At 37.5% G+C, this 11,551-nt stretch overlaps 2 protein-coding genes across 2 annotated transcripts; one reads left to right on the top strand and one right to left on the bottom strand.

The window, feature by feature from the left end:
- The first annotated feature begins 6,245 nt into the window (after positions 1-6,245).
- On the top strand, positions 6,246-8,143 carry LOC113741631 (protein LURP-one-related 12-like). The gene is made up of 2 exons (XM_027269215.2): positions 6,246-6,804; positions 7,414-8,143. Exons 1-2 carry the CDS (start codon positions 6,580-6,582, stop codon positions 7,819-7,821), a joined length of 633 nt encoding a protein of 210 aa, XP_027125016.1. The 5' UTR covers positions 6,246-6,579; the 3' UTR covers positions 7,822-8,143.
- Positions 8,144-10,367: 2,224 nt separating this feature from the next.
- On the bottom strand, positions 10,368-11,438 carry LOC113741605 (umecyanin-like). Its single transcript, XM_027269169.2, has 2 exons — positions 11,154-11,438; positions 10,368-11,001 (listed from the first exon to the last, which is right to left on the bottom strand). The coding sequence occupies exons 1-2, from the start codon at positions 11,332-11,334 to the stop codon at positions 10,532-10,534; spliced, it is 651 nt and encodes a 216-aa protein (XP_027124970.1). The 5' UTR covers positions 11,335-11,438; the 3' UTR covers positions 10,368-10,531.
- Positions 11,439-11,551: the final 113 nt, after the last annotated feature.

The raw sequence follows: 11,551 nt of genomic DNA, 5'->3' as shown, positions 1-11,551 counted from the left end.
AATGGAACTGGGCTGAGGTATAACTAGTAGCGATGCTCAAGTTTGTACGATTTGCTCCTCATCCAATGAAGGTTTTGGTTTGCACTTTGCATGTATGAATGCTGAATAGAGTAAGTGAATAACCAAGGACAGCGAGGAAAAGAAAAACAAAGAAATTGTTTCTAATCTAATAAGGAACCACGCCGATCCGATTACTTGCGAATAACAAATTTTTTTAAAAAAAAAACAGAGACAGAGAGAAGAAATATAGAAAAGTAATAGTGTGAACTCCATAAAGTTGGATGAGTTTGATAAACGCCCAGTAGGAGACCAGACCCTGCAAACGAGTCAAATTAAATCGAATTTTAGTTTAATCGAGTCGAGTCTCAATCTATGTTTATGAGGCTCGAACTCGAACTCCAACTCGACAAACTTAAAATGTAAAGTTCGAGATTGAGCTCCACTCAAATTCGAATCGAGTTGGAGCTCAAGTTTAAAAAAATAAAATAATTATTTTGTTTTTAAAAAATAAATAAAATAATAATTTTTCTTAACAAATAATAAAATATTAGGAATATATATATGTAAATTTACTATTAAAATATATACATATATGTAATCGAGTTCGAGCCGGTTCGCGAGATAACGAATTTAGTATTTTTGAATTCGAATTCAAACTCGAATTTGATTTGGTCAACTCGAGCTCGAATCGAACTCAATATTGACCAAGCTCAAGTCAAGTCGAGTTCGGACTCGAGCCGCTTGCAAGCGGTTAGATTGGTTTGCAGTCCAAAGACCCATGATTGATCCTCCACACAACGCCCATTACTGACTTTACAATTTTGTGGCTTTCCTTTTCCATGAAATGGTACTCCTTGGACGCCTTTTAAGCTACAACTCCCCAAGTCGCCCCAGCAAAATTTCCACTTTAACTTTCCAGATTCCTAAACGCCTTCCAGAAGAAGAATGCAAAAAACATGAGTCAAATGCGTGTGGCAATAATGTCACCAACCAGACTTTTATGGACGTTCACATCAAAAACAATTTTTATTTTTGTTTGAAATTGAAACTAACTTTCATCCACTGGAATCATCAGTAACAACACTCAAAAGAAAGAAAGTGGAGAAATTATCCACCAAACAAGCCGAGACTTCAATCTAAGCCCAAAATGAGCAAGAACATGTGCAGCAGCAATGCATTCCCTGTTCCTACACACATGTACGTAGAATCTGAATATTGCGTGTTGATGTTGAATACTAATTTGCAATCGAGCTTAATGTATGAATAATCAGGCTCATCATATGATAACTTCTCTCTCTATTAATCCATGAGAACCAGCTTCCAAGATCTCATTTAAGCCGTAGATCAGCAACTAATGATTTTCAAAATGATACAAAAACCCCGTCGGCCTTAGTTAGAAAAGAAACCGTAACTAAGCTATGTTGGCCCTTAATTTCAGTTAATTTGTAGCTTTGGATCGAATGGAACTGGGGATGTAGCAAAATTAGGGTGACGAACACATGATACTGGAAGTATGAAACTTAATTTTTAATTATTAGGTTGATTGCGGAATCCTTGTGATTATATTTTGTTGACAATTCGTAATACAGCATTTTCGCCGGTGCAGGTGGCAGTCTCTTCAGGCCAAGAACTGATTATTGCAAACTCAACACGCCCTTTGAAAAGAACCTAAAAAAGAAAAAGAAGAACTGGAAACTTCTTAAAGAGTGTTTATCAGAAGAAAAAGACTGAAGAACACGTAATTCTGTCTTACCAAGTCTTGCATAAAGAAGTTATGGCTTTCCAACAAAAGGATTAGCCACGGGTTATTGTGGACAAAATCTTAATCTCCTTTTGAAAATTAGTAAAGCTGTTCAAGAATCAGGATTTAACTAGTTTAGAGTGAGGAAAATTACAAAATGGAGCGCGAGGTGTAATGTTCGCTGACTGTGACTGCACTCGATGACTGTTGCTAGTCCATTGAATTACAAATCCATTACTTATATGCATGGATTAAAAAAGCAAGCAATTAGTACTTTAAAAAGTCAAAGAATTTAGTATATAACAGTGTGGTTCCTGTTACTGGATATTAGTGTACAGTTGTTCAGCTGACCTTACTGCTCTTACTTTTTATCCTATACCCACTAGATAAGGGAGTGGGACGGTGGATTACCCGCTGTTTTCAGATGCCATTTACACGTACTGTTTTTTGTCCTTGTAGTTGTTGCTATCATAATAGAATCTTCCACTGATTAATTTGTTTTTCTTCCTTTTTTTTTTTTTGCGTTTTAATTGAGTTCCACGAGCTGCTGATTATAAAGCCATCGAAAGTAGAACCCACTATCAAAAGTTTTGCTTTATTATTCAATCCTACTTCATGAACGAATACTTTAGGTGAGAAAAAGGGGGCGTGGCGACAATATGTAGAGAAGATGACTAATTTGATTCATGGCACAGCTTTGACCGGGTTGCTGCTCTTGAAGCTGTTTAGATTATCCCAGAAAAAGTAGCAATAATTTGTGGTTTAGCTTTACCCACTTTCCATATATGGCATGAGATTATAGCACGTAATCGAGTGTGTCACGTCAAATTACAATGCGTGTTACCTAACCTTTTCATCCTTTTAATGCAATATTTCAAACAAAGATAAGGGTCATTTCGAAATTAAACATCATGGTTTTAAGAGGTGTGTCCTATGATTTTACTATTCAAAATATTTTTTCAGTTCCATGATCCTACCTATGATTTGATCCTATTACTTCCAAATCGATCCAAAGTAGGTTCCCAATTTTAAAAAACCTTGCACGGGTCAGGCTAATTATTTATTTACAAATTAGCATGATATTTAGGAAGTTCGATCGTGAAAATATAACATATGCTGTCAAGCCAAACCTTCCCCCATGATAGAGTAAAAGTGAAAAGATAAAAATAGGTGGGAGCTGGAATGGTCTATCTTTTGGCGTGGCTATGATGATATGCTGGAAGTGGAAGCCTCCGGTAATATGTTTGCCGTGATACCAGCAGAACCGCCACTACCACGCCAGTGGATTCTCTGATGTACTTGCTACACTTACACATGGAAACTTCGTTGGTTATTTTTTTAGGTTATCAATGGTAATTGTGATGATTATGATCAAAAGCAAAATGTCATTTTCAATCTTTATTTAGAATACTATTCCGTCAGTAAGGACGTCAGAAAAGCGCATCTGCAAAAGGAATATTGTCCGGAAGGGATATTTTAGTTCGCATGAATACTAGAAGTCAACGTCGAATCCTGTGCTACTGATGACTACCATCCGAAAATTGCCTCCCATCAATCGTCATATTTAAAGTGGCTTGATTTTAAAATATTCAGATGGATGCATAATATATCAGTTTAATTCGATGTTGATTCAGAATAGATTAAATTATATAATAGTTATCCTCTCCAGAAAAAAAAGATGACTAGCTTTAATTATTCTCCTTTGATCTATTTTTCCCCCTATAGACAAAAAAAAGGAAACCTTTTTGCTGTTTAACACGGGAAAGCTGCCCTCTTTATTTTATTAATTCTTTTTTTTTTTTTGGGGGTTGAATCGATACCTAGTTCGCCAATTCCTTTTTTCGTAAGTAGAGATCCAACTCATTTTCCTGAACTGTTTTTCCTTTTTCTTTTGCATTTTCGCACTACAAATATCATACCTCTATCCTATATCCTGTCAATACTTATCCGAACAGTTTTTAAAAAAAAAAAAAAAAAAATCAAGCCATTTCATAGTCTGGTGATATTTGGCGGTTAGGTATATAAAAATTGATGATGTTCATGTTATTATTAAACAAATCCAAATATGGCAACATGGCAGGACAGATGTCAAATACACAACGCCGTTGTAAAGGTTGGAGAGTTGTGCCGCGGATTTTTCTTATTTCTAGAGTGCAAAGCGTTAGACCAAGATTTACTAGCTACCTAATACACCCGCAGATGCCACTACTTGATTCAGCCAGAAATTGAGAACACAAACAACAAAATGTATTATTATTTTTAGTGGGCAATGATTGAACTTCTTAAAAGGGAAAAGCCAAAAGATAAACGCTCTGAAAGTTTTTAATTAGTAACATCAACATCTAGAATTAATAATAAGGGACAGAAAAAAGCAAAATGTAAGCACAAAATGAGAACTCATGTTTTCAGCACAAAACTTATCTTCAGCAAATACATCAGCTAAATGCGCTCATTAATGGAATATATGGTCGATACTTTTAAATGCATTTTCGAAAATATATATCTGTCAAAAGTTACGCGCTGGAAACCCACGGTAAGAGATGCTCTAATTAACTAGCTATGGCTTTCTAGGTTGTAGCTATGAATTTTTCCTTCTCCATTTTATCGTCTTTAATCCAGTAAGCATCATGTTCCAAAGGACTGGATTTTGTTCCTACAAGTCAGAAGGAATATAAATTGTCAAATTACGGCAGAATCTGTTCAGACAAAGTTAGTTGCATGACATAGAGTTTTAAAGTGTATTAGCACAATACAGAATTGTTAGGTCTATTATATTATATTCCTTCCGTTCCACTTTGATAGTTTTATTTTCTTTATTCATGCGTTCCAATTTTCATGTCCAACTTTCAACTGAAAATTTTAATTAACTTGTAACTTCTCTAAAACGTCTCCTTATTTAATATACTTGAATGGTGCAACTTTTCATAATATTGTTGTTGTAATTAATGTAAAGATATAGTGATTATTCATACTCCAAATATTAATATGTGGGTATTTTAGAAAAATAATTGTTAAATTTACTCTTTCAATAAAGTTAGCTAATTTTTCTTAAAGTGTGTGAAAAAATAACCAAAACTATCAAAGTGAGATGGAGGGAGTAATTAGTATGTGAACATGCTAAGGAGCAATATTAAGAAGACAAACGATAATTAATGATTTTGGTACGATGGTGATAACCTTTTATTTCATGCTCCTTGTATGATTTTAGTCTTGAAAAATCACGGGTCTAGAATATTTAGGCTCAGTTAGTAGTTATTCCCAAACTTTAGTATTAGATTAACCAATTAATTGTATCTTAACTTAATTCCGATGTTAAATGTAGGACGTTATAATTTAACTAATCTACCGTCTATGTTTAATCTGTTATTAGCATTTTGTTTCTTTCAAGAATTTAATCGACATTCTTGTCCTTTCTTTCTTCCTTTTTTTTTTTTGGCATAATACTATTGTCATCCACACATAAGCTTGTGGATTAACCAAGTCAAAACAAAGTCTAGTTAGCCTTTTCCAAAGTTTACCTTATTGAATTAGTTATTAGGCTGAGAAGCGGAACTATATATAAGTTGCTCGATATTCGATCAAGTTTGGTCTGGTAAGAGTTCATTTGAGATTGGTTAGCAAACTAATCAAGCAGATCTCAACCTGCAGTCTTTTGTTTTGATAAAATTTTAAACTTAGGCTCGAGTTTGGCTTGATTAGTATAAAATTAAAATTTATATGTGAAAAACTTTAAACCACTCAAGCTGGACTCAAGTTCAATTTAGTAAAAACTCGTTTGACTTTAATTTAGAAAATAAACAAGCCAAACTTAATACAATTTCTAACTTGTTAATATATTTAAACGAATTTGAACGTTAGAGTGTCCGACTTGATTAAATTCGTTAGTACTCGTACTAGTTATCGGCTTAGTAAAGTTGAATGACAGAACTAATTTGTCTGGAGTATGGACCCTCGAAAAAGTTCCTTCATCTATTTACTAACTTTTAAGTCCAAACAAAATTTTGCAGTTGTTAAAATGTTTTTCCTACCCTTACAAGCAAGATTATTTTGAATTTTGAGTATGCACGCATCAAGGTCATCGACACTCCTTAAAAAAAAAAAAAAAAAAAATCATCGACACAAAGTACAATAAAACTTGTGGCTCGAGTAATGTCCAACCTAATGTCAATCTAGTGGAATGGCTTGAACGTAAGTTACCGACTAATTGTCGTCTGTTAGAAGTAAGAATTTGATGAATGGTGAAAAGTTGGGAAAGTCAATTGGATTCCTGTAGCATCTTTTGTACGAGTGTTCGAACTCCACATAAATTGCACCACCAGATTCGCAGCTTTAGTATTCCATTCTTGAAAAAGGGTCCACCTCCTCCGACGCCGAACTCCAAGGGCCGACGATTCTTGACGTGGACCTTTTTAATATTCCTCAGTGCGTGTGTTTTTGTGCGTTGCAGAAACATATTCTGTGCGGTGCATACGTCTGCTTATAATACGATCGATGATTACTTGATTACCATTTACTTACCACCCCTCCCTCGCTCGCTCTCTTTCTCTCTCTCTCTCTCCCCCCTCTGTTGAGCTCCTCCCAAAGACAAAACCCTATATTAATACCTACGCACACGTCTCATTCATTGTACCCTCCGAAATCTACTTGACGTTAGATACTCTCCCGCTCCTCCTTTACCTCGTGTGGCCCTTTCCTCTTCACATCATCATCATCATAAAAATATCTCCCTATCTTTCCTGTCTTCCCTATTAAAATCATATTCTTGAAAGGAGTGAACTGTGTTAGATATTTTATTTTGAGATCCGGCTTTGAGGAGAAAATTCAGATAAAAACAGAGAATGAGGGGTTGTTGTGCAGTGGTAGAAGATGGGTTCATATACGAAGAAGAGACGCATTTCACAGTTCTCAAGACGTCCCTTTTCTTCGCCGGCGACGGCTTTACCGTGTATGACTGCAAAGGACAGCTGGTTTTCCGAGTTGATACCTACGGGCCCGACTCCGACAAGAGTGAGCTCGTTCTGATGGACGCTTCTGGGAAATGCCTCCTCACCGTCCGCCGCAAGGTACGCTTGTACTTTTTCACCAACAAAATCTAATGGCTCTACGCTTGTACGTGCAAATTTTTGCGTTTATTGATGTTCAATACATAATACATGCTAAAGTATCCCAATCAGATTTGGAATGAAGATCCAAAATGCGCACGTTTTTGCTTTGCTAGACTAGCCATTTAATCTAATGGAATTAAGTGAGTCTACCTGGTTGGTGATCTTACTAGCTTCAGCTCTCCTTCTTTTCCCGTTTCGAGTTTCAGCCACATAACTCAGTGCTGGGTCAAGCTTCTGGAGTTCAGAGGATTCTTTCTTGTTGACTTCTGTGATTTCTTTTTTTTCCTCTTTCACGAAAGAAATGTCAACCGACCCCCAATTTGGTCAAAAGAACTGGCCAGCTACCCTTGAATAATAAATAATTCCGAGTCCATTTACTGGATAATGAAAAAATCTCATCTCTGTTTTAAAACATCTTCGCCATTTTTGGTATTCATGTAGTAATCAAACAGCATGGGGTAAGCAGTATTAAATTTTTTTTAATAATTGGCTTATTATTAATACTTTTTCAAACCGGAGGCTGACGAAACATGCTAAGTTTTGTTTTGGTATTTGGGGGTACTGCAGAGGCCTAGCCTTCATCAGAGATGGGAAGGTTTCCTAGGAGAGAGGGTGGAGGGCCAGAAGCCAATTTTCAGCGTGCGCAGATCATCAATGATCGGACGGTCGGGATTGACGGTGGACATGTACAACAACTCCGGCGAGGAGTACCACATCGAGGGCTCCTATGCACAGAGGTGCTGCACATTCTTTAATGCGGAGAAGGAATCAGTGGCTGAGATTCGACGCAAAGTGGACGCTTCGGCGAATGTGATGCTTGGGAAGGACGTGTTCTGTCTTTCACTACGGCCTGGTTTCGATGGGGCCTTTGCCATGGGACTGATCCTTGTACTCGATCAGATCTACGGTGATGACGAGGTTGTTGATGACAACTCCAAGGTTACCGTGCACCCCACCACCGAGGATGCTTCTTAATCTCGTACTTTGGACATATTTACCGGAGTAGCGTCGCTTTGTCTGAGCTTCACTTTGTGTTTAAATAAGAGTTTCAGCACATGCTTACTTCTTTTATCATGCAGTAGTAAGTAGTAGTATATCAGTAAATCCCTTTTCTTTTTTGGCTTTCGTTCCTCACTGGTGCTGCGGCCATCCATTGCGGCTTAACCCTTCTCACCAAAGTGATTCATTCCTTGTATTGTATAGCTTCACAGGGATTATTTTCCTTTCTTCGAAGTATCGCATTGTACGATGTTCTTTGTCGGATAAATAAACAAAAGTCCTAAATATCTTTGCTTGAGCCAAGTCTAAAATATTTACTCAATTATTTTTGATTCAATATAATGGAGAACTCCAAATTTTATAACAGCGAAGAAGGAAGAAGGGTACGTTGTTGGTTTATGGGGGACCAAAAAATCTTTAATTAGGAGGAGGGAGGACGTACTTGAGAATCAACCGACTAAATGTCCTGAACTGGATTTTGAGGATACTTTATAGTAGTAGTGGTATAATCTCACTAGAAGAATCAAAAGTTTTCTAAAAAGTTTTTTGTTCCATAGGAGTGGCGTTCTATTTGAGACAATTGTTCTTCCCTTTTCTTTTGTGCTCTTTGTTTTACTCAACCTTTTGTCCCCATGACACTCACACTCTACCAGATTAATACGTAATAATTAGCTGATCCCCAAAACTTGGTTGATACTACTACATTTTAAAAGTCTAATGAATTAAGCCCAGGAGACAAAAGAAGAAGTCAATCGTGGCTTCCACTTTGAATGAGAGTGGTTGAGGCTTTTTTGAAGGGTCGCCGGAGTGACGGGCACGGCCATTGACGGGAATAAAGGTCAGATTCGAAATAATCAACCATTCCATCCAACCATCTAGTTAGTGTATATATATAAATATATGCCCATCAAAACTCAGCAACTAATTGTTGGCCAATTACATGCCCTTGAGGTCCTCACAACAATCGGCTCCATCTCCTTCAGAGAGTCAGTCAATCTTATGACTTTTACCCCCCACACACACACACACACACACACACAAACAAAGGAAAGGAAAGACAAAGTAGAAAGAGCCGCACATTTGGTGTCAATTATCAACTTTCAAGCTTAATTAAGGAGCATTCGTCAAGCCTCCAAGACAGCCGAAATTGACATTAAAACTCTAATAAAGGACGTAAGGGCCAAAGAAAAAATGTACCGTGATCACATTACAAGGTTCAAAGTCTATTATTTAGTCCACGCAAATACCAGACACACCGACAAAAGTGCCAAACTTATTTATGTGCACCATATATAACGATACTACAACATGCAGAAATTCCTGGTCTGCAGCCCTAGTTGGTTGGTACAAGACGTAAAAGGGGGAACATAACCGTTGCGAAAAGCAAGACATTTTGACAGCTATATCCATCCTTACATCGTTCTCGATCGTGATACATTTTTAATTTATTCCAGCGTTATGTTTAATTTGTCATGGTAATGATCATTTTGGTCAGCATTTCACATACTTTGATTGGTCAACTTTTTCTAGGACAATTTTTTGTGGGGGTTCTTGAATCTTGGAGTTGGTAATTTTTCAACATTTTTGTTAGTTGTGACTTGTGATAGGCGGCAGAAGCTTCCATTTGAAACAATTAATTATGTAGATGAGTTCCAGTCAAGTGACTATTATAATTCGCGATCTTAGCTGTAACTAAGTTAGCATTTCTTTTCGAACTTTCTGAACCACAAGTTGTAGTGTAGATCACTTTTTTCTTTTTCTCAATTTTCAATTACGGAGGATCATATTACCCTCAAATATATAGAGGAGAATCTTTGGAGAAGTCTGCATTTTACTTTATATGTTTCCGGTTATTGCTGTTCTTGATCAGTTGTTTCACGATGAATGCAAGTATATATTTTGTCCAGCAATTACTTAAACTAGCTAACACTTCACCGCCACTCGATAAATAAATTAGTTTAGTTCATGTGATCTTTTCAATTCCTGCATAACGTCAAAATGTTTAATTTTATAGTGAATGGTGGAAGACATTTATCAACTAAGTTTGTTGTTGTTTCAAACGTGCTCCTTTTGTATTGTTAATGGAGATAAGAATCATACAAGTACTAACATTAGCTCTGATGCATTAGGCATTATATAAGACGAGGAAATACTAATTTCTCAGTGTCATCATGTATACTGATTGTATAGTCAACTCAAGTCTTTACTCGTAATTGTAGAACAGATTACTTGAGAACCGCAAAACAGCAGATTAAGCCCGATCCAGATTGAACCTCCGGTCAAGTTAGCCAACCGTACTAGTTGATTTTCTCGTGACTTTTTTCAATTATTTTCTTAGACCATTATACTCCCTAATTTATATTTTTTAAAAAAAAGAGTTAAAACTGCAACCTCTTTGGAGTGTGAAGTCTGGACTAATGAAATGGTTTACAGTCTTGAGCTCCATTGGCCGCATGGAGATGGTGTGCTGTCAATGTGAAATCAGAATGAAAAAGACGTGATTCTTTAGACGTAAGCAGGCATTAATACCCCAAAAATCCATGAATTTTATTGATAACATTTTCTGATGGCTAAATACAGTAACAGTCTACACTCTACGCGACCCAAGCACAATATTATTAATTGTTGAAAGACTACCCAAAATAAACATCAAAATCAAGAATATCTCCTTCATGTCCTTCCATGTTTAGACGAAAAGGCCCACGGCAACGGATGCAATGCCGAAACCAAGGCCGGCAAACACAGCATTCGAGGATGAAGTAGGAGGAGGTGGTGGTGGGGTGGTCACGGCTGTTGGTGTTGCAGCAGAAGGTCCGTCAGCTTTGGGAGCTGGTGAAGGCGTTGGTGCACGAGCACCAGGCGGCTGGTTAGAGGGTGGAGAAGGAGCGGTAGGAGTCGTTGTGGGAGCAGGGGTCCTAGCGGGAGGATTGGCCCCTGGAGTGCCAGCTGAGCCGCTCACCGAAATGGCTAGCTTCTGACCTGCTTTGCAATGGCCATTGAAAGTGCAAATGAAGTAATGAGCTCCGGTGGATATGAGAGTTACATTTGCTGGTCCATTCGTGATCATGCCGCCTATTGCATTGTTTGAATTGCATGCATCGTAGGATGCCTTGGGTACTTGCTGGACATCGTGTTGGTTGGTTACGAAGTTGAACACTGGAGGGAAAGAAACAAAGAAAGCAAATTAAGCGAACACATTATTGTTGTTGACTGAGTGAAATGTGACGTATTAACTAGAGTAGTACATCCTTTTGTAAATTGAGAATTGATGCGAAATGAAGATGATCATGTCATTATTAGTTCATTACCTAGGATGTCACCGACTTTGAAGTTTTTACCAGAAGCCCAGTCGGCGTAAGCAGCAGCACCATTTTGGGGGATAGCCCACCCAATGGAATCTCCAACCACATACACCTCTGCTGTTGCACCTTGCTGCAGCATTGCTGCAGAAAAAGCACAGAAAACGACCATGCACCCAAACTTGCTCATCCTCAAAACTTGGAAATTTCCTATTGTAAAATTTTAGATAAGAGATTTGGAGTGATGAATGATTAGAGATTGAGCTTGGGGATTCCCATCTGCCTGTGCCTGTGGGGGTTTAAGTAGTGAACGATTTCGGATGCGGTCTTAATAAAGGTAGCAACTGCAGAGTTCTCTGAAATACCAATGCACTATGGTAGGACCCGACTTACGAAAGACTTGGAAA

Source organism: Coffea arabica, chromosome 4e, assembly GCF_036785885.1.
Source record: "Coffea arabica cultivar ET-39 chromosome 4e, Coffea Arabica ET-39 HiFi, whole genome shotgun sequence".
Classification (NCBI taxonomy): Eukaryota; Viridiplantae; Streptophyta; class Magnoliopsida; order Gentianales; family Rubiaceae; genus Coffea; species Coffea arabica.
The sequence above is the reverse complement of the archived record's forward strand: the minus strand, read 5'-3'. Positions and strand labels throughout refer to the sequence as shown.